We start from the raw sequence: 23,367 nt of genomic DNA, 5'->3' as shown, positions 1-23,367 counted from the left end.
CCCCCGACACCATCTACCTGGTTGCATTAGTCACAAACCTTGGAGTCATCTTAAGCATATGATCTCCCTCTCACACACACCCCTAATCCATATCCTGCTTATCACCAAGGACTGTCAATTCACTTCCTAAATATGTCCTGAATCTGTTCTCTGCTCCATTCTACAGCCACCACTCGGTAGACCAAGACACGATTATTTCCCACCTGAATCCTCACAGGCCCCCCTCATCCACTTTTATCGTCTTCAGTCTGTTCTGCACTCTGTAGGCCCCAACTCCTCCTTGCATTTTTTAAAAACTGTTCCTTGTTGCCCTTTGGTAAAAACTAAAATCCATAACATGGGTCCAATGTTTTGTTGGTCTGGTCCATGCCTACTTCCCCAGCCTCAAGGCAGCATGACTCTCCCTCTTGCACCAGGCACTCCAACCACCCTGCTTCCTTTGACTTCTGGGAGGAGATAACACTTCATTCTGCCTCAGCATCCTTGCCCATACTGTTCCCTCAACCTAGAATGCCCTTCCTTCCTCCTTTCCTCCCTTCCTTCCTTTACCTTCCCCTGGCTAACTCTTGTTCATCCTTTACAATTTAACTCAAATGTCACCTTTCCAGGGAAGCATCCCAGACCAGATCAGCTCTCCCTACTAACACATTCAAGGTTTTGGTGAGCTTTCCCTCCCTAGTATTTACCACAGTCGGTAACAAGATATTGTATGATTCTTTGTCTGTATGTATGTACATATACAGTATATATGTATATATGTATATGTAGTGCCCTGTCCTATAAGCTCCATGCAAAGAGATGATCCTATCCTTCAGCACCCAGCACAGTTGCTGACAATAGTAGTTACCTAGTCAACACTAATGATGGACTGGGTGAAGGAGAAAAGTGATTGGAGAAAAAGGTATGATCCTAGTAGATGGTTTTGGAGATCTAATGCCCTTCTTCCGGGAAAGTGGGGCAAAGAGACATGGCATAGGGTGTTCATGCATGAATGTTTGGGTAGAGAGACAAGGGTTGATCTGGAATCAGAGGTCAGAAGCTAGCAACTCCACTGGTTGAGCATAAAAAACATGATTATAGCACCGTGAAGAATAAATAGGGTAGAGCCAAGGAGACGATCCCTTCTCAGAAGGGATGCACATAGGATTTGAAACTTGGCTAGAAGAAGAGGAAATGCAATTATTGGTACCAGCCACAGGAGACATCACCAACATTTCTCTGGGTGTACAATCTTTCAGGGTGCTGCATCTACACATGAGTAGAGAATTTGTCATTTTGTGGGTACACGGTATCTAAAACCCCTCTTTGGTTTTGAAGAATTCCCCATGGGATAAGTCTTTATGGGAGGTAGCCAGCTTTGTTTCTACCTGTTTTTCAAGTCTGGCTCTCTAGCCTTCCTGGCGAGTCTCAATGCTTCCCACCATCCCTGAATAAACTCCCTTTCAGCTTAAGTCAGTCGGAATTAGTTTCTGTTGTTTTCAGCCAAGAACCATAACTGGTACAGTCAGGGGCCAGCAGGGCAGTGACATCTGGCTTCTCCATGTAACCACGCGCGTGGATGCCAAGCACGCAGACAAGTGGACAGGACTGCTTTGGCAGCTTGGAAGTTATGGGCTCCTCAGAACTGGGGAGGGAAGGTGGCCATTTTGAGCCAGCAGGGCCTTTGGATGGAATCAGAATTCCTGCAGATCTGTGAGTGAAGGCCACACCACAGAAATCATCCTATTGTTGGGATATGCCCACGGGGTTGGTCACCTAATACACCCCAGACTGGCGGCCTGGGAAACTCTGACAGGTGGAGGCCCAGAGAACCCACAGTTGGCTCATGGCCCCGTGGGAAAGTCCTGGCCCTCCTGGGCCTTCTCGTATTCGTTGTACTTTTCCTGAAGAGTTTGTACTCTGGTAATCTGTTCAAGATATTTTCCACTTCTCGGATCCTGAATCCACTATAAAGAATAAAATATGGGAGGAAATAAACGGAGAGTCAGAGTGCACTTAGCACACTTCCTGATGCCTTAAATAATAGGATGTCAGAGCAGGAAAGGCCCTTGGGACCATCCAGTCTTGTGGTCTCAGACGTCAGTGGGCTTCACAATTACCCAGGGAACTAGTTAGCAGTGTGGGTTCTCGCAGATTTCTCCATTCTCATAGCTGGTACACTAGGTCTAGGGTGAAACCCCAAGATTTGGGTTTTGTACAAACTTTCCCAGGTAATCCTAATATAAGTTTGAGAATAGTGATTCTAGTCCTTCATCCCATCTTACAGGGGAAAAAATGGACTGAAAAAGAAAACTCCCCCAAAGGGTCAGCTGTTGACTGGACACCAAGCCCAGGCCTCCTAACTCCCACTACCCTGGGCTGGTGTGGACTAGGACAGGGCATGGAAAGTGCTTCTTTCCAAAGTCAGTTATGTGATTTTTGTCCCCTCACAAGGCTCCTCCTTTTCTGGTTGTAAAAGGTGCAGCGTGTCATGGGAAATGCCAGAAATAAAGATGGATCTGTTCTAGCCTCTGCCAGAGAGGCTGTTGTGGTCTTAACCGAGTAGGAAGCCCTGGAGGCAAAGCCAGGAATTGCCACCACAAGGCCCTCAGCTTGATAGAGCAGCAGCCCAAGTTCTAGTTCTGGGTCCTCCAATGTCATGCATGAGCTTAGACAAGTCCCTCCCTGAGTCTCTGTTTTATCCAGTTCATAAAATGGGGATAAATGTGCTATCTGCTTTCTACCCTGCCTGCCTCCCTGGCCTCTGGTGTGAATGTGCTTTGTAAACTCCCACGTGCTGCTCAAGCAGGAGGGATTACAGACACTGGAGATGTGACTAGAATCCTGATTCCTACTCAGGGTCCCTTGAGGACGTGCCGGGCTCGTCTTAGAAACAGCAGAGGAAGCTAAGAACCTGCCAGCGATGCTCAAGGGAGATTCTCAGAGCCTGTGGGCTGGCTGGCAAAGAGATCCCTTCCTCTCACACAGTGCTCCCATGTCAGGCAACCTGCATGGACGAGAACCTCGCTCACTGCCAGGTGCATGTGTGTGTGGGGGGGACAAAGGGGTGGTGAAATCACTGCTTCGGGGTCTTCCCTGCCTCTGGTCTGGCTCTGCTGGGAACTTCTGTCCGTCTTTCAAAGTGCCCTGGCTCAGGACCCCTAGGAAGTGTTCAGAGAACCCCAGGGGACCAAGAGAAGTCACACCCCACCCTTCCATGCCATGGCCTGTTACAGCAGGTTCAAGGGGGTGGATTCGCTCAGACGGTATCTTTCCATATTGCCACATCACACCTCTCAGAACCATTTCCCCAGCTGGCAGGAGTCCTGGCTTACCTGAAGTTATCAGGACGCCAGGATTCTTCCACCATTCTGCCAAAAATTTGCTTTGTCACCTTGCTCAATCCCCTCATCTCTATGGCCATTTTCTCATCTGTAAAATGGGGGAAACAATTCCTGTCCCTCCCTCCATTACAGGTTTGCTGTGTCAAGTGACAGCAGGGTGTGGGAGAGCTTTGTCGTCATTACCTGGTAGGACAAGACAGAGGCCTGGAAAGGGAAGGAGGAGAGGCAGGCACAGAGATGAACTGCAGCTCCAGGAGGCAGGGGAGCTCTGCACAAGGACTGAATTCTTGCCTCTACTTGGGGCCGCCCTGCGACAGCAAGTCCTTTGCTATAAGATGCTCCCCATCCCTTTCTCTCATCTCAATATTTATAGTGCATTTACCCAAAATACCACAATTACTTCACCCTCAGAGTGCATTTTCACATTGGTAATACTTTACATCCTAAGAAGCCCCCATCCAACAGCCCCAGCTCATGAAAACTGGCACAGCTCCATTTTACAAGTGAGTCCAACTTAGTACACACACACACACACGCACACACGGCTGGCCAGCTGGCAGTTCACTAGGCTTTTTTGTCCCTCGTTCCCCAGTCTATTGCATGACTATCAAATGTAAGGCATTCACTAGCACATGCCAGACTCAGGGGCCTCGCTGTGATCAAGCCTAAGAAAAGCCTTCAGTCAGAAACCCAAGCAGACAACTGCTTGATGCAGGTGTAAGGTCATCTAGTCCGGGAGTTTTCAAACTTTTTTTTCTTATTTATTTATTTATTTATTTATTTATTTATTTATTTATTTATTTATAATTTACATCCAAGTTAGCATATAGTGCAATAATGATTTCAGGAGTAGATTCCAGTGACTCATCCCCTATGTCTAAAACCCAGTGCTCACCCCTACAAGTATCTTCCTCAATGCCCCTACCCATTTAGCCCATTCCCACACCCACAACGCCTCCAGCAACCCTCAGTTTGTTCTCTGTATTTAAGTCTCTTATGTTTTGTCCCCCTCTCTGTTTTCATGTTATTTTTGCTTCCCTTCCCTTATGTTCATCTGTTTTTTTTAAAGCAGTACACTTTCTTCATAAGATCTTAAAGCAAACCCCTTATCGGCTAATTCTGAGGAATCGCTGAAACTCGAAGCACCAGTGATTTATGGTGCAGATGTGGAAAATGAAGCTCAAAGAGGGTGAGGAATGTGACCAATGCCACACGACAAACTAGTGGGGAAACCAAATAAAAAAACTGTTCTTGAGCCCACAACGACAGGTACAAGGCGGGACCCAAACACCAAAGGCACAAGCAAGGGTTTGTAGAGCATACAGCTCAACTTAAGGGCAGGCACAACACCAAAGCACTTGAGTTAGGCTACCTCCGGAAACCGAGGGAAAGCCTACCTTCATACAGAAAGTTCCCGCTCAGGTTCTCACTCGGGTCCAATATGAAAAGGGAAGGGGGGAGCCTCGTCCTGATTGGTTGGAGGAACCTTATTCTGATTGGCTCAAAGGGCCGCATCCTGATTGGTTGGAAGGTCTCGTCCTTATTGGTCAATATTGGCAGACAACTCAGGCAGCTCATTGGTGCTTTTTGGAGCTGGAGTCCTCTGGTTCTGCTCTGTAAGGCTCGCAGTTTAACAAGAACAGCCAACACAAAGTGCTCTAGATGCACAATGTTTTTCACTTGGCGCTTGGTCCCATGGTCCCTAACTGTCTCAAAACCACCTTTCAGTGCAGGTCTCTAACCCTCAGCACAGATGTCTCCAGCTCAGTGTGACATCAGAGAGAAACGAAGTTTCCTTCATTCCTAGGCCATTTACACAGCCTAAGAAAGGAGGCTCACAAAGGGGGTGACTAGTGAATGGAGGAGGGGGATGTGCTGACATAGTTATAATAAACAAATCTGGCTGGGAAGTAAGGGACTCACCATCTCCTTTGAAAACAAGAATGTTTGGCAGGACGTTTCTGAGGCACTGAGCCCCTTGCTGAAATAAAGCAGAAGCAGGCCTGGCAAGAACAGACAAATGGAAATTCCTTCCAGCTGCCTTAGCTCTGCCTTCTCCATGGTTCCCTGGATCACTGGCAGCCAGGCTTTGCCAGTGGCCAGCATGAGACCGACCCACCTGCAGAAGGGCCCCTGGTGTCTCCCACCAATGGTCCAGAGGGCATTTGCATGAGCCATGGGCCAGAGAGTGACTTCTGTGGACCTTTGGGGTTGGCTTCCTGCCAAGGGGAGCTGACAGCCTGGGGGCGGGGAGTGGGCAGAGTCAGACACGCAAACCACCCCACCGTGTGAATATGGCATAGGGACTTGATGAAGCTACATTCCACACAGGGGAGGCGAGGACCGACAGGGACTGAAGGCCAAGACCACGGCTCTGTCGCTGAGATTGGTGAGCCTTGACCCAAGTCCCACCGTCTCTGTACAGAGCTGGGCCCGGGGCGGCCTGTGATTTGTCAGACTCCCAGCCGCCCAGCTGCTCAGCTCTGAGGCGGGGAGGCTCGCGATTGCGAAGCGTCAGAATGGGACGCGTGGAGCCGGCCCGGCGGCGGGACCCGCGGGCCATTTGGCCTCGGGTGCGCAGCCACGTCCCAAGTGCGGCTCGGCTCGTGGCGCTGAGGACGTGGCGGGGGGAGCGGCGCCCCAGGTGGCAGGAATGCACTCTGCGGCGGGCGTGATCCCGGGAGGTGGTGGGGACAGCAGCGCCTGCCCAGGAGAGCGATTGCTGCTGCTGCGGGTCTGCCCAAAAGACTTGGCCGCCTCCGTTCCGCTGCTCCAGGGAGTAGGTGCTGCCAGTAGTTTGAAGCAGAGTTGCGTTCTGAAAGGAACTGAGGTCGAACAAGAAGCCCCGGGGCCCCAGCTCTCCTTATGTGAATATTCTGCTCACCTAGAAAATAGGCCACTTTGGAGAGTTCATCAAGCAAGGGGACTCCCAGACAAGTTCTGATCAAGCCTTTAATCCCAGTCTCAACTGGCAGATGGCAGGGCACCACGTCCTCTGTTCCGGGCTTTCCAAATCCCAGAGAATCCCTGGCCATGCCAGACTCTTCAGGATACTCCAACTGGAGGGCCCTTAGAGTTTTGTGGCTTCCACACTGTTCTAGAGCTCAGGGGAGGCCAAGCCTTCAGGGTTTAGACCCCCGCTCCCGTTCTACCCAAGACCCCACTTTCTTCTTTACTGCATTGAGACTGCATGCGATGTCATTGAAACAAGAGACTGTTAATAAATACAAGCCTGAGTTCCTCTTCTAAGAGGTAGTTCACATTTTTACTTTGTTGTGTATGCCCCTGGGCAACTTAAAAACATCCCAGGTTCTTCACCTGTAAAATGAGAATAGTAATAGGACCTCCTTCATGGGGTTGTCATAAGGAGTAAGTGAATTAATGCATATAAATGCACTTAGAGCATGTTGTGCCTGAGTCACAGTAAAAAAAAAAAAAAAAAAAAGTGGTAAGGATTGTTGTTTTTCTGATCATTACTAATATTTTAAGATGAGGAGAGTGAGGCCCAGAGAGGAAAGGGACTTGCCCAGGTGACAAGGGAACTTGGTAGTAGAGTTGGGAGTAGTATCAGTAATATCCCTGTCTAGATGAGTCCTTTATGGCTTTTGAGGTTGATACTCCATGGAAATCTTTGCAGATAAACAAAAGCCCATTTGGGAGAGGCCATTCTGTATGAGGGACCCCTGGCACGAACTCCATGAACCTCAGGAAATAGAGGAGGGGGGCAGTTTGGGGAGAAGGAGGAAGAAGAGAGGAGGAGGAAGAAGGAAAGGAAGGCAGGAAGAGGAGGAAGAGGGGGAAGAAGAGAGGTCTTGATCCCTCTTAGTCACTCAATAAGAAATGGTGTCTTCATCATCTTAGGCTGTTATAACAAGATACCACAGAATGGGTGGCTGATAAACAACAGAAATGTATTTCTCACAGTTGTAGAGCCTGGAAGTCCAAGATCAAGGCACCAGCATGGTCCAATGAGGGTCTCTTCCTGGCACTTTTTCCTATGTTCTCACATGCTGGAAGAGGGTTAGGGATTTCTCTGGAGCTTCTTTTATAAGATATATATCTCATTCCTGAGGCTTCCACCCTCATGACTTAAGCACCTCCCAAAGGCCCCACCTCCCAATACCATTATGTTTGGGGGTTGGGATTTCAACATATGAATTTGGCGGGAGGGACTCATTCAGATCATAGCAGGTGATCTCACTGGGGTTGCTCTTGAGGGGACACCTTCATTAGGCAGAGAAACTAGACCTCAAAAATATTTCAAATCTAAGAATTTTGTTTGAGAGTAAGGACTGTGCTTTGGGCTGCCCAGGGTCTCAGCCTGATTTATGGTCAATTTCAGCGCAGCCACAACTTCATGAATCTCTCCTCTTAATCTAAGTTGAGCCACAGGCCCCAGTGGCCCAGGTGAGGTCAGGGAGGCCAAAGTCAGCTTGGCAGGGACCCTCATTATTACCAGAGGAACAGTCAACGCTTGCGTCCAGCAGTTAAAGAGAGTCTGGTTCTGAATCCTGTCACTTTCTGACTGACTGGGCAAGGTATTTAAACCTAAGCTTCAGTTTAATCATCTATAAAATTGGGATTATAAGTCTTACCTCATAGTATCACTGGGAGGATCAAATGGGATAATGCTTAACCCCGGGCCTGGCAAGTAGGAAGTGCTCAATAAATGCCCATAACTATTACTATCAAATGTGGCTTCCTGCCCCCATGTGTGTGCAATACCTTCCCTATCTTCTGTCCATCAAGGGCCTACATTAGTTAAGATCTGATTTGCCTGCAAAGTGGTAATGCAGAAAAGATAGAAGTTTATTTCATCCCACATAAAATCTAAATGGGTGGTTGAGGAAGGAAAGTAGTTTGCCAGTGTCTGGGATCACCACACTATCTTGTAATGCCATAGATGGCCTTGACCTCATGATTCAAGATGGCAGCATCCAAGTTCCAGCCAGGCAACAGAATGAAGGGGTGAAGGAGCCAAAGGATGCTTACAGTCTATCTCTTAAGGAAGGTTCCTGAAAGCTATTGAACTACCATTGGCCAGAACATAGTCATATGACCACCTCTGGCTGCAAGGGAAGCTGGGAAATGAGGTCTTTATTATGGGTAGCCATGTGCCCAGCTAAACATTGGTGGATATATTCCTATAGAAGGACAGAATGGATATCAGAGACCTAGCAGTCTCTGCTCCGAGGGTCTTGGTTTGTCTTGGCCAGCTAGGCAGCTGGAAGCCAGGTACCTAAGCACTAAAACACAGGGTTGGGAGCATGGTGCTTTCTTAGCCACTCTCAGTGGCTCAATCTACAGCTGAGAACCTGGAACTGGAACCGGAACTCATGCCTCCAGCCAGAGGTCAAAGAAAGTTGTATTCTATTTAATCACCTCCCAGGCCCTCCCAGGCTTCAACTCTAAAGGCAGGAAGCCTCCGGGAAAGGCAGCTGACTGCTCCCTCCTGGCTAAACAGAGGACACTGAGCAAAGCAGAGGTTCTGAGGGGGCAGAGAGGCACAGCAAGCAGGTGGGCCTGTTCCATGTTGCTCCCTTCAGTGGAAATGCTCTGCCAAGCGCCCTGCCTCCCGGTTTTACCTGTCAAAATCCTCTTCCCTTATCAAGGCTCTGCAGAAACACGACCTCTTTTAGGAAGCATCTGTAACCGGCTCAGTCAGAATCCCCCTCTCCCTTTCCTGGGTTCCCACACGTGGTTGTACCTCCAGTGTAGCACAGGCTGTCCTGGGTGATGATAGCTCCCCTAGGCTGGTGCACAGCTCACCTGCCCCACAAAACTGGAGCGCCTCAAGGCTAGGAATATAATCTTACCACCGACCCCCTGCAGCCTGATTCTGGATGGCACTTCACCCTCCGAACTTGAATGCTGAAAAAGACAAGACAGAGAGGAAGCCAGGCTTGGCTAAGACATAATGGAGAGGCAACAGGAAGAGCCCAAACACAGACAGCTGTGGGCAGGAGGAACTGGTCCGTCCTCCCCTGAGCTGAACTATTTGGGTGACACCCCCTGGACAGCTGCAAGGGTTTGTGCCTCAGAAAACACCTCCTTTTCTGCCGGGGATGCGCTTGTGGCCTGTACTTCCAGACTGAAGCCTCTGTGGCCCCTAATTCCTTTATCCACCAACATCCCCTTCAGGGATTTCTGGCAAGGAGGTGATGCAGGGCTGCAGAGTTCATTCTGTTTAGCCATAGGAGAGGGGCATTGGGAGGAAGAAATTACCTCCTCTGCCCCAGGCCCCCAGAAGGAGCAGGTGAGCAGGAAGGAGGGCTCAGGCTGCTGTGGCTCAGCCTTGAGTGTTTCCCGACTTCTGTCTCTGGCACTGACACACCCTAGGACTAAAGCCTGTGTGCCTTTCTCAGAAAGGCCACGGTGGGGTGGGTAGGGATGGGAGAGGGTTTTTTAGGCCCTGGCTATGCTGGCTGGCGTGCCTCTGGAGTCTCTCCCCCTGTGCCGGGCACTGTGCTGGGGAGCTTACACAGTCACCTAATCTATGTAGCCCTGCAAGATACCCACTGTTATCCCCATTTTAGACATAAAGACACTGAGGCTGGGAGAGGCTAGATTACTTGACTGCATTATACAAATGGAAGGTGACCGAACAGGAGTCAATGTCAGGTCTAGCTGGCCCTAAGACTTGTGTTCTCTCTACCCAACCTTGCCCAGAGTGAAATTTCTGGAAAGGCCTTTTCTTTCCCATCCTCTAACTGCACGGTCTCTGAGGTCCTTCCACCTCCAACAGGACATCACCAGTAGGCTCCCTTCCCCAGGGGTTGCCACTCAGAGACCCCCAGATTTGCTCCTTATTTCTCTTCTTCCCCAAGAGCATCTCTTTAGTGTTCTATCGTATTCTCTTGTACACTTAAACCTCTCAGAAAATAAACACCCAATGCTGAAAACTCCAATTTGTCACATTCCTCCAGGTGGTATCCACCTTTCTGTATCTGTGCTCAGCCTGAGCATCTGGTCTGGTTCTACCTTCAGCCTCCAGATCATGTGCCCAGACTGTGTGTCAGAGCCCCCTGCCTGGTCATTCTTCACATGGTTCCAGCACTGTTGGCTCGGCTACCTTATGTTTTTGGTGTCTGGACAAGGCCCAGCAGTGCTTTTTCAGGGACATTCACTTTTACGCTTCCTTTGAGAAAGTTGAGGAACTCCCCAAGCAGGGAAGGACCCCTGGCCCTTCATGCCTCACACTCATCTGCTATTGCCTGGGGCCCTGAGGCTCTGCTAGGAAGAAGCCAAATTAGGTTGCGTGGGGATTAAAAATGGCCATACTTTTATTCATCTCTGGTGGAATAAAGCATTTCACTTCCTCCTCCAAATCATGGCACCTGTCACCCTGGGTTAAGGTTTCTGGCTCCCTGGGCTAGCCTGTGAGTTCCGGGAGGGCCATGGGCTGCCTGCCTTTGGACACTGTGTGCCTAGTACAGGGCTTGGCACAAAGAAGACACTCAAATGATACAGGAGCCAGAGGGAGAGGGAGCAGACGCTACTGAGCATGGGGCTGATCCTCTGAATATGGGAACACAAGGGGCATTTGCAATGGCTCCTCCATTCCCACGAAAGCCCCGTGAAATCACAGCGTGCCTTCCACCAGTTTCTTCTGTTATAGAACCAGGCCGGAATGCTGGCAGAAAAACCAAGCGGCACTCAGAGATCTTGGTGGATCGGAGATTTGTTTAACACCGGCGGGCTCAGAGGAGACCGTTTCTCCAAAGATCTGAGCCCTGAGCACAAGCATGGGAGGCAATTTATAGTCTGTTACTTCCACATTCCGCATTAGTAGTAATTTGGCGCACACCGCAAGCAGGGCAGGAAGAAGAACCCGGAAAGAGGGGTCTCTGAGCTAGAAACTCAAGTTTGTTGCAGTTCCTTTGGCCATCTTATGGTGCAGAACTTTACTTATTTTCCCAACACTTCCACTGGAACCAGTATGTTGATCCTGCCAGCCTGCAGGGAAGTTTATGATGCCCTTCATTACATCACTAGTCCCCCGTGGCCTGCCACTCTTTACCCTGTTTCCTTGAAGGTGCCCCCAGAGTCTCACAGAGCGCATGCTTTCTCATCCAGAGCAGTGCTCTTTCTTCACTTCTCACAGTGAGGCGCGCACTACTTTGTAGACCTTCGGTGAGACGTGATGAATCAAAACCTTTGGCCAGAACACAGTGTTAAGTAGGGGAGAGAGAGAGGCCCCGCAGAGTAAACAGCCCAGTAATGGAACACGTGGCTGGATGGCCCACAGAGAAGGGTGCCCAGAACAGTCTGCCAAGCCCACTCTCGTTGTTGGAGAGCAGAGTTTAGCAACACTGAGACCCTGACCCTGAGGATAACGGGCAGCTCCTCCAGAAACCGAGGTGGCTGCGGCTGAAGCTGAGGAGAGCAGCCAGCCCCACTGCTATTTCTGAAGGAACCCCGTGTGATTACTCAACGCGCTGTAATTAAGCTCATCTATAATTTGATAAGTGGGAGCAGCCTCCAATTTTACAGAGTAATTAAGTCTCACTGAGAGCAGCACAAGGTGTTTCTGGGCCCCAACATCCCCTGAGGTTGGTCCCCATTCACTCTCTCTCTCCTCTAACATGTGCCCATCGATGCTGAGCCAGAATGGTCCTCAGGCACGGCCCTGGCCTGCGCTCTCCAACCCTCAGGCCCTCACCCATGCCCAGGCCACTGGCGGATCCCACAGGCCACACCCGCAGTGAGACACAAGCCTTAGCCTCCCTTCCACACTGCTCTCTGCGAAACTGTGGGCTAGGAGAGAGCTGAATTCAGTGCTCCCCCCATCACTCCCTCACGGGCTACATGGCCAGCCTCTGAGTGGGGTCCAGCCTAACTCAAGGGCCCTGATGGGGAGACTGAGGCAACCTGGGAGTAAAGGAAGGGGCCCCAAGGATGGAATCCAAGCCTGGTTTGTCTTGGCTCTCCCACTTCCTGGCCCTGTGATCTCGGGCAAATCACGTCACCTCCCTGAGGCTTAGTTTCCTTATCTGTAAAATGGCAATAGTGGTCCCGCCTAAGTCATAAGCGGTTGGTGAGGATCGGATAAAAGATGACTCACAAGCGGACACACGAGCATAAGAAGTTGTCAGCATCTCACCAAAGGTACTGAAACCTGTCTCCAAGTTCTAGCTGCTTGAGGAGACGCAGGTGGCCACTCAGCGTGAGGAGTATGGAAACCTTGCCAAATGAGGGACCTGGGCTCTTGAACGTGACCCGGCCATTTCCAAACACCCGGTGTCCTGTGCAGTTCTGGGTCATAGCCACTTGCCAAAGGAGTTATGTTAGGGGTGGTGGGTTTTGACTCAGTCTTTGGATAAATTCTCCCCAACCAAGGAAACGTTGTCTCAGGAAGTAATGAGCCTCTTGTCACTGGAGGACTTCAAGGCTTGGCCAGCTCTCTGGAGGCTGAGAGTCAGGCTTGATGGTGGTTGAATCCCCTTTTCCCCTCTGAGGTTCTGGGGGCTCCTAGCAGCCTGTCCCAGCCCTAGTCCAAGGCCCTGGTCCCTGGGGCAGCAAGTCTCACCCTACACTTCTGAAGCTGCTACTCACAAACCACCTTCCGTAGTGCCTGCACACATCAGGAAGGCCTTGTCTGTTTGTTCTCCAGCAGAGCACCAGGGCCCCGTAGCTCTCCTTGTTCTACATCCTTATCTGTGGATTCTCAAGCCCCGTGCTCATACAACCCTCGAGCACACTGGGAGCAGCTACAGAATCTGTCTCTGCCCAAGGTTGGGTTTCGGCATTCCTAGAGCATGCCCTCAGAAATGCCACTGATGGGGGCAGTGTTGGCCCAGTCAGGGCACATTTCCTACCGGAGGGACACTAATGGGCTCCTCTGGCATATGCTCTCCTAGGGAGTGGCACCCGGAGCCCAAAGGGGGAAGGGAAGGAGGGGATGGCTCATGTGGCAGTGCTCTGTGGCTGTTACTGTGTATATGCTTACAGATTTTTCTCACTGTTACGTAATTGAGGTATTTTTTTCCCCTCCTTATTTTAGATCCTGGTGCCATCTGCCCTGCTTTTCATGCATCACTAGCTCTGGGCTGGAGGTTAGATCTGGCTTGGCCACCTAGTTCTATCCCTCACTTGGCAAAAGACTTGGGGTAATCTGCTTCCTTATGTGTAAAATGAGATAGTAACCCCACCCTGCCACCTCCCAGGGCCACTGTGAGACTCAGGGGAGCGGCAGTGAACTGGCTGTGGAAAGCACCCAGCACTGCACAGCTCTGCCCGGTGGTTATCTGGCAGCCTGAGCCTGGTGCCACCCAAGCAAGGGAGCCTCTGCTTGCTCATGTCTGCACCTGCACCAGACGGGCTTCACATAGCTTTGCAGAGCCAGGCTCTATTTGAGATGCAGGAAGTGAACAGGCCTCACAGGTGGGGAGTCTGGCAGACTGCCCCCCCCCCACCAAGGACAACAGGGACACCATCCCAGCAGCTGGCAGCAGGCAGGGCCAGGCTGGCCCATCACCTGCTCATAAGCTTCTTGGTCCCAAGTAGAATGTTAAGTGCACCTTGTCAGAAGCATCTTGCAAAAAGCTCTCACCCAGTCTCTGGCCATCAAGGAGAGTACCCTAGAGAGTGGATGCCATTTGTACCCGGAAGAACTGGAGCCTCCTCCCTCCCGTCACCACTCCCAAGAAGGGGCAGCTCTCTGCTGACAGACAAGCAGTGAGGGTCTAGGTGCCAGGGGACCCTGATCTGCTTAGTTCCCAGGGCTGTTGGGGCGAGATGATGGTGAACAGCACCACTCCGGAGACATTCAGATCCACTGTGACACTGGGTGAGTCACTTTCCCTCTTTGGGTCTGAGTTATATCATCTGTAAAATGGGAACAACCACCTCTGTTCTGCCCACTCAGCTGTCTCTTGTAAGGATGAGGACGAGACGTGCACCCAAGGAGGCTCAAGGCTGCCAGGGTGAAAGGTAATTGTGAGGTTTTCATTACCATTGAGATTATCTGGAGAGAAGGTGTCTGCGCTTTTCAATCACTGGGGTAAAAATAAAAACTCCGGGAAGCCTGGAGGCCAGTCTAGCAGCCCTGTATTACTCCTGGAGACCCCAGCCGATGAAGATATGGCTGGTCCAGTGCTCAGGTGACTGCTGATCCCGACCGCTTCCCCTTCCCTCTGGTTCCCGGGTGTCCACGTACACATGTAACTCCAAGTGTCGTGTCCACCTCTCTTTCATAAATTTGAGCACAAAAACAAAACCTCCCAAGATGTAGAAATGCGATCCTGAAAGGTAAGCTCTGTGATTTAAAAGGATGTGATTGTTATGTGAACACGATGGCCATCAAAAGTCCACCTCTGGTCTCTAAAAGGCTTCAGCCCTGCCTGCCCACCCCATCATCCCCACAGGCCCTTTCAGGCCTCCCCCTGCTGACAGGTGGCTGGGTAGGGCATCTCTGATTAAAGACAGAGGGGACCAAGGCCCAAAAGGCAGGCTGAATTTCCTCCTTGTCCAACCCCCTATTCCTTGGCACTGCCTGAGCCCCGCCGGAGGCCAGGCCCAGCTGCACAGCTGTTCTTCTGCCTTTTCCTGGTGCCAGGCTCCGCCTTTAAGCCAGACAGCTATTGAGCAGGAGTGCTGTTTCTAAAAGGGTCTTGCGTTTTTGTGCCCAGATTGTCTGGGAGGTGGGGATCTGGAACCCTCTGAGACCTCAGGCATGGGTGGAAGCACCCAAGTCCAGAGAAGAGGCCACAGGGGCTGCAGAAGAGGCAGAACGCCCTCTAGCGGCCGTCCTAGCCATTCCAGGGAGAGGTGGAAGTGCCGGTTTGATTTGAAGGGCTAGCGCTCAGGACTCTACCATGGGGGTTGGGGGGGGGGGGAGCCACCTGGAGGAGAGAGTGGGGCCTGGTTTTGATCCAAACATCCAGGCTCTGGACAATTGCAGGGATAGCCACTTGCAAACCCAAACCCAAGAAGTGATAATACACTCTGCCTATCAGTGACCTGGCTTTTGATTAGAAATAAGGCCATAGCGGGAAAGCAAGCCATCAGTAAAGGCCACCCTGAGTTTGTGTGTGTCTGTGTGTGAAGGCTACACTGTGTGTATGTGTGTATACACGTACTACATGAGACAGGCAGGGAGCCTGGACCTACCCCTGGTGCAAGCTTATGTACCACGCACGGTTCCTGCCAAGGATGCCCCATCACCATGGTCGCACCCCAGGCAAAACTAAGCAGACTCAAACCAGAAACAAACCAACCTCTTAGCCAACGAGCACCTGTACACAAGTCCTAAGAGAGGTTGGAGAAATCACAAATGGAAATTTCCAGAATGTCCCCACCCCTTCGAATTGCTGGCTCTGGGTCACACACAGAGGCACCATGGACATGCAAAGGGGTGCTCAGGTGAGGATACAGAGCTCATCACAGGATTCTCAGGTAGCTGGATTCAGAGCAGCCCTGGAACACAAAACATGAGGCGATTCTACAGCAGTGGCAGGAGCACACAACCCAGACCATTTACAAGCAATAAATGGGTTGCTCGTGTGTCCTCTTTGGGCCGCAAATTCATGTACCAAAGGAAAGAATATCTGTCCTTTCTACCCATCGGGCTGGTTTAAGAATCAAATGAGATACATTTTTGAACTGATGTTTTGGCTTTAAAATGTGAAGAATTGATAATAAATCTGTTTTTAATATAAACATGTCTTCCCAAACGCTTTGTATGAAATCCGCTCCAGAGAGTTGGATGTACCGTGTTTGCCCTGAGGTTTGGGGGCCCTGCACACCACTCCATACCATGACTGCGAAGGCCCAGACCACTCGTTGTGCGCACAAGTAGGTCTGGGCTGTCCCCTCTGGCTAATGCTAAAACGGGTGGTAGGTCCTCCTGAGACTGTGTGTGGATAATGCACAAGTAGGTAGTCAAGATCCTCCTTCCCTTCCCCCCCTCCCTCCTTCCCTCCCACCAGGGCTCCCCAACAGAGGCCAGTGGGAAACTCTTCAGTGTATGTAGATCCTGTCGGAGACCGCTCCGGGCAAGTGGGTCATGATCTGCATTCGAAGCCACCAGTAGTAGTCCATGGGGTGGTAGCGAGTGTAGGGCGTGGCAGAGGTCAGAGCGTGGGTGACGGCCTTGACGACAGGGGATGTGTCTGTGGAGCCACTGTTACAGTAGGTCTCCATCTTGGCGATCTTCTCATCAAAGTACTTCCTGCCATAGTCCTTGCGCACCACCTCAGGCAGTTCTTCCCACATCTTATTGGCAATGGCCTGGATCCGCTCAGGGCTATAGAGGCTGGTGGCAGCAATGAAGTTGCCAGGCTCCACCACGCTGACCTTCACGCCCAGCGGGTACATCTCGTAGCGCAGGCAGTCAGAGAAAGCCTCCACCCCGAACTTGGTGATGCAATATGGGGAGCGGGCTGGGTTGGCCATGCGGCCCAGCATGCTGCTGATGTTGACAATGCGACCTACAGAGGGAGACGGCAAACACCTGCTCAGGAGGCACTGCCTGGTGGGGCAGAGGGCCGGGGGCCCGGCATGTTTCCAGAGGCCTGGCTGCAACTGGCTTCCTGGCCCTGACACCTGTTTTGCTGCCTGTCAGGCTGGGGCCTGGACTTCTGAACCACCCAGGGTCAAGGGGCCTTCTCGTTTATAGTCAGCTCAGGCCCACATGTCAGGATGAACCTCCCTGATATTTCCCAGGCAGCTGACTGTGCCGGGCAGGACACGGGAAGAGCAAAGAGCAGGCTGCATACGAGGAGGGCACGCAGAATGGGCAATTTCTATCACCTGCCAGGGCTCCAGCTGCAAGCAGGCAGGGCCAGGGTTCTGCACCTGATTTCAGGGCTAGGCCATGTGGACAGGGTCTCCGGCACCGGAAGAGAGTGGTGACCTCAAGAGGCTTTCCCACAGACCCAGCCTTGGGTAGTGGGATACAGGTGGAGCTGATCCAAGTAAGCCCAAGCAGACCTGGGACCTGCTTGCCCTGGGTGTGCACTCAGCAAGTTAAGGCACAGCCTCATCCTGGACACTGTGGGGAGGGCAACTTTCAGAAACTTCTAAGCTGGAAGTCACTGGAGGGTTGGGGTTTTCTTCTAAAATCCTACAGCTGCTCTCTGGGTTCATCCTATCACTGCCGAAACTTTGGGATAGACCGTATGGATTGTGCCCTTTTTTCCATTATTGTTTGCTATCTAGGGAGAAAATCTGAATCAGTCACTTCCTAACCAACTGACACGGTTTGAGTGTTTTGTCTGGTTCCAGATTTCTAATCCTGACTGTTACTATTACTGTATTTTACTTACAACCACAATCATCTTATTTTTTAACTGTGGCACAGTAACTCATAGGACGGATATACCAAAATTTACTTAACCACACCTCTGTTGATAGTTGCTGTGCACACACAGCTCTGTGCAAAAGGGTGGTTATTTCTCTAGATTAGGTCCCGAGAGTGGGATTATTGCTGTTAATTTTTCAGCCTTTGAGACTGCTGACCTCTTAGCGGCCCTTCTTCCTGAGAATCACACATCCCTTTCCATCTGCCTGGCCATGGCACCTCCACTTACCACCATCCACAAGACCTGCACAGCCCCTGAGAGTCAGGTGTTCAGCCTCACGGGGGAACGGATGCTGATCTGCTGAGACCAAGTTCCATACTAAGCAAAGAAGAAAAGGTGGGGCAAGAGGAAGATCCCTTTCCAACTCACCTTTGGCCCTTCGGATGAGGGGCAGAAAGGATTTTGTCATCCGCACCGTGCCCCAGAGGTTCACTTCTGCCACCTCCTTGTAGGTCTCCATGCTGGTGAACTCCACCTCTCCGAAAGTCGAGATGCCCGCGTTGTTGACCAGGCCCCACATGCCTGGACAGGATAGGACAGAACTGCAGTCACCACCTAGCCTTGGCCTCAGACCTCACCCATCAGCCTGCAGCCCATCCCCCTCCCTGCTCTTGTCCCTTTCCCCCCAGACTTGCCACTTCCTATCCAAGGCTCTTGGGACACTTTCTAGACTCACCAAGAATAACAGGAGACCAAGAGGACGAAAGTGCTGGCTGTGACGCTCCCTTAAGTCTAAAAGGTCCAATCATCATCTTGCTTCTACCTGCATTGACTCTCTGGGCCCCACCATGACCCAGCCCTGCCAGGTGCCCTCAGTCCTGAGTCCCACATCGGCTAACTCGTTTCCACTCTGCTCCATGCAGTCACGTCCTCGCACCCTGCACCCCGCACGGAGTATTCATCCCTGCCTCTGCAACTTCACCTGAATTCACCCTCCTGCCGGAAGCCAGGAGAACCACAGGAGTCTTCCAGGTCAAGCCTTCTCTGGAGGTCAAGGGAGGGACCCAGCCTCCAAGGTCACATAGCAGTGAGAGGCTCAGCTAAGGCTTGACCTCAGGCCGAGCCCCAGTCCTACTCCACCCTGAGACCCTTCTGATCATTACTGCATTCTCTGATCTCCCTTCTGTGAACCACGCACTATTTGCTGGTTACCACTGGTAAGCCCCAGTGTATACATACACCTGGCCTTTGCGGGTAGAGAACCCCCCTCAGCCTTGTGTGGTCCCAGGTGGAGTACGGAATCGGGGCAAACGTACACTCTGAGTATACTTGGGTTGACTGTTTCCGGCAAGACCAGCGAGGGGAGAGCTGGTTTCTGTAGACTCAGTGAACACTGGTGCTGGAAGGATCCTTGGAGCTCTGACGACTACTTTTACAGCCAGGGAAGCAGAGGCCCCGAGGAGAAGGGACTGGCTTCAGGGTGCCCCAGAAGTCAGAGGCAGAGCTGAACTGGGGAAAGTGGCACCGAGGAGGCGGCCTTGATTTGCAGGGCCCTCTGAGTTCTGTTTTTGGGGGGCCAGGGCTGGATGGGCTGGAGCCTCAGGGCAGAGCTGTCCTCCAGGGCCTGTCCTCCTGCTGCCTGTGGGAACCCTGGCCCTGCTTCACTTTCCAAGTTAATCATGGAAATGAGTTTGTGTAAATGACAGAGTGATTGGTCTCTCGCTGCTTTTCTTCCGTGTTACCCAAATTAAAGCTTCAGCTGACCTCTGGTGCCTTCTCCTTCAATTACAGAGAATTAAGGACATTTATTAAGAGAGGAAATTGCTGGTTAACAAAGTGCTCATGAAGCTCTCACTCCCACTCCCCACAGCGGCTGAGCTGACGCCTCAGGCTCTCAGGTCTCACCAGTGACCTCGCAGTGACGCAGCCACTACAACCCCCATCCTGCAGACCTCCCCGGGAAGTCTTCACCCCTCTCTTCTTCCCAGGAAGGGCAGGAGGCCTCCCGCCACCTGACAAGGCTGACACTTCACCCTCCACCTTCCAAACCATAAGCCATCACTCCTTGTCCCTTTTTTATGCAACCTCAACCCTTCCCTTGCCCCTGACCCCCCTCCCTTCAGCCTTACACCCATTAGATGCTCAATAAATGTTTGTCAGATGAATGCATGTCTACAAATACCATGCCTCAACACTCTAAAGAACCTTCTCTTAACCATGCTACCTCCTCACACCGCTGTCTGCTCTCCTTCCCTCCACGGCCCATTTCTCTGCTCCCCTGGGCCCCAGCCCTGCTGCTGCTCCATGGTGTCTGCGGTGCTACCTGCTGAGGATGTCACCGTCCCCCCTCATCCCTCCCTCCCATCTTCACTCCCCTCAACCTCCCACAGTATGAGTACGACTCATGGTGCCTGACATTCACTCCTCCCTTGGCATTAATGATACCCAAGCACTCCTCCATCCTCCCTAACACCCTTCTTCTACCTGCCCCCTAAATACAGGTGTCCACCAATGTCCTGTCCTACACCACCTTCTCTCAAATTACACTTGGTGCTCAGGCAGCCTCGTCTTCTTTATGTTCATGGAAATTTCCAGCTGCTTTGTGTTTGATTCACACAGGACAGTATCACACTTAAAATGCATACAGGGATTTTTTTTTTTTCCCAACTAAAAACTAATTACATCTGACACTGATATCCAAAAAAGTGTAATTGAACTTGACCCGTGGAAGCACATTGCTCCTGGATTACAGCTCTGCTGACTTGATAAGCAGTAACAGTTTGCGGACCTAGGAGCTCTCTGGAGTCCTCAGCCAACATTCCAAACCCACTCACAGTGAACATTCCTGCTGTTTTCCTGCGACAGCCCCGTCACATCACCGCCTCTGCGTCAAGGGTTCCCATGTACCCCTTGCACTCATGGCTCTCTCCTAACCCCGGTCTCCTCCTCCTGATGGGCACTTTCACCTCAATGCTCCCCAGGGCCCCAGCACCCCCGACCCACAGCAACACGTCACTCTCCAGCTGCTCCAGCCCGCACCTCCTCTTTGCTAACAGCCTCACTTTCATCTGGTTCCTCACTTCTTCCCCCATCTATGAGTACTGATCAAGAGTATCAGTTGATATTACTGATCAGTTGATACTATTGATCAAGATCAAAAGGACAGCTGCCAGCCCCTGAATAAGCACTTTGCATGCATTCATTCAGATACTAAGTTGTCCCAGGTCTGGATGAGGCAACTGAGGCTCAGGGAGGTTAAGTGCCCTGCTCAATGTCACCCAGCTAACAGGTAGACAGGATAGAAAACACAGCCCTCATGCTCAACTCTGCGCTGCTGTTGGCTTCCTCTGCTGTCACAGAATCGGTGTCTTCTTTCCTCTTTCCACAGCGTTACTCTGGGTCCCGGTGGCCTCCCTCCAGTATCATTGGAGAAGACTCTCCCAGGTCTCCTTGTTACAGCCTTTGTCCTCCACCTCCATCCTGATAGGCCGGTCAGCCAGACTGTCCTCTATCAGTCACTTCCCCCTCTGATAATTCCCTTCCAGAGGGGGTATGTGAGGCCTCCTTTGCCAGGCTTCTTGTTCTGCCCTCTGGAAGCCTGAGCCACCTATGCTCCCGCCTCATGCTCCACCCCGCCCTGCTGCTCCCTGGCTCTGCTCAATGCCCCGTCCCTCAGCCGGAGATGAGAGCAGTTTTTGCTGACTTTCTGCCCATGGTGCTGCGGCAGTCAGATCTAGGTGTGAGCACTGGATCACTCACAGGCACTTCTCCCACTTCACAGATGGGCAAGCTGAGGCCCACACAGAGGAACATACAAGCCTAAGGTCACACTTCTAGTAAGAGATGAAGCCCACGATAACTACAGTCTTCTCACTCCCAGACTGAGGGAGTCCCAGATGGAGGACAGGGTCTTCTCTATCTGCGGCATAATGTCCCCGGTGCTGTAACTGTTCCAAATAGGTCCTGCCGTGAAGCCACCAACTTAGGCTTGGCTGGTGTCGCACCACAAACTCCTCCTGCCAGGTCAAACCCTTACTGGTGCTCAGCACACTACCAAGCATGCAGCAGGTATTCAATAAATATCTATGGACTGTGAGGTTAAGTGATGGTTGCAAGATCGGGCCTGCCGGTTGGCTCACTGACTTAGCCTTTCCCTGGGGTGCAGGTGGGCAGTGCTGGTTACAGGCTCCAGGTGTCTATCCAGTCACTCAGAGTTCTGCTGGCAGATGGCTCACCTGCCCTGATCACACAGTCCCCTTTATCTCACCCCCCTGAGCCTGGCTCCCGTGGCTTTGACAGATACTGTTCCATGGAGCCAACGTGAAGGGCACCAAACTCCTCATCAAAATGTACGCTCCACTTGTCCTGGTTAGGATCCTGTCTGGGTGGTGTGTTGGAAGCAGCCACCCACTTAGGAACCGCAGGCTGATCTGAAAGCCCCAGAGGGCGCCACCTGGAGCTCAAGGACAGCATTGCCCGAGAAGGGGAGAACTGCAGCGGCTTTACCAGGAAAAAACCGGCCCTTGGGGTGGGGGTGGGGGCCACAGGGAAGGAAGAGAGGTGGAGGGGGAAGTAGGGAGAGAGAGAGAGAGAGAGAGAGAGAGAGAGACCTGGACAACCACATGTCTGACAGATTTATTACCTTTTTCAGACCGAAAAATCTTCAAATCTTTTTCCAGAAAATGCAGTATTGGTTAAGTAAGGTCATGGTGTGGTTTATCAGCCCTCACTGAAATGCGTCATGAGAGAAAATGCAGTAGGGAAAAGTTTACGCATCGAGGCGGTACTAGGCTTTGAGCTCAATGTGGCTCCGGGTCTACCCTGCCTTGCCTGTTAAGCTAAACGGCCAGACTAATACAGGGAACCGAAACTGTCCTGCCCTGGTGGCAGGGGACAAAGACCAGGATCCTGGGCAGCCCCAGCTCTGGTGCAGCCCCACTCTGTGCTCAGGTCTACAGTGGTGATTTCTTTCTGTGGGCATTTTAAATCACCACAAACCCTCAGGCTGCAATGAAGTGGCTTTATGGTGCTGAATGCAGCTGTTTTCCTGCCTAATCGCTTATGAAGGCAACATCCTGGCAGTCGGGGAAGGTGGGCATGAGGAGGATTTACCACTGGGGAGGGGTGAGGCAGGCTGTTCCTCTCAAGCTGATAATCATCCCAGTGGGACCCATATCCTGCCTTTTCTCAATGGGACAGGAGCCCTGGCTTTGCCTGCTAATTATTAAACAGATGTTCAGTGAGTGAGGGAACTCACAGGCCTCTCCTCAGAAAGCAGAGAGACCTGGCCATGGCCTGCCTTGGGGTGGGCCAGCACTGAGCTGACAAGGTGACACATCAGCGACAGGCTGGCAGGCCAAGCAACAGCTTCTCCGATAGCCACACAGCACAGGAGTTTCTGAGGCAGCTGCTGGCCGGTGACAGCATCTCCGCCTGCCTGATAAATGCTCAACGGGGCCCAGCACAGGCCCTGGTGCCCTCCCCTCCTCCCTACTAGTGCTTGAAGTCACCATTCAGGAGAGCTGCCCCCACCCCATTCTGTGGAAAAGCAGAGAACTGAATGAGGTTCTCTTTCTGCATGGTCTACCAGGAAACTCAAAGGTAAATGTCTTAGGGGCGCCTGGGTGGCTCAGTCGGCTGAACGTCCGGCTTCGGCTCAGGTCATGATCTCATAGTTCGTGAGTTCGAGCCCCGCATCAGGCTCTGTGCTGACAGCTCAGAGCCTGGAGCCTGCTTCCGATTCTGTGCCTCCCTCTCTCTCTGCTCCTCCCCCACTCATGCTCTGTCTCTCTCTCTCTCTC

General features: G+C 51.8%; 1 protein-coding gene across 4 annotated transcripts in view; it reads right to left on the bottom strand.

Annotated features, from left to right (window-relative positions):
* Positions 1–11,489: 11,489 nt before the first annotated feature.
* Positions 11,490–23,367, bottom strand: part of BDH1 (3-hydroxybutyrate dehydrogenase 1) — a 49,737-nt gene continuing 37,859 nt past the window's right edge. For all 4 annotated transcript variants that reach the window (XM_030328961.1, XM_030328959.1, XM_030328962.1 and 1 more), the window contains 2 exons: positions 17,996–18,148; positions 11,490–16,753 (listed from right to left, as the gene is read on the bottom strand). In XM_030328961.1, the coding sequence (XP_030184821.1) occupies positions 16,284–16,753; positions 17,996–18,148 (623 nt within the window). In that variant the 3' untranslated portion in view covers positions 11,490–16,283. The remainder of the gene's footprint in view (positions 16,754–17,995; positions 18,149–23,367) is intronic.

This window comes from Lynx canadensis, chromosome C2 (genome assembly GCF_007474595.2).
Source record: "Lynx canadensis isolate LIC74 chromosome C2, mLynCan4.pri.v2, whole genome shotgun sequence".
NCBI classification, from domain to species: domain Eukaryota; kingdom Metazoa; phylum Chordata; class Mammalia; order Carnivora; family Felidae; genus Lynx; species Lynx canadensis.
This window is presented reverse-complemented; position numbering and strand designations above follow the sequence as displayed.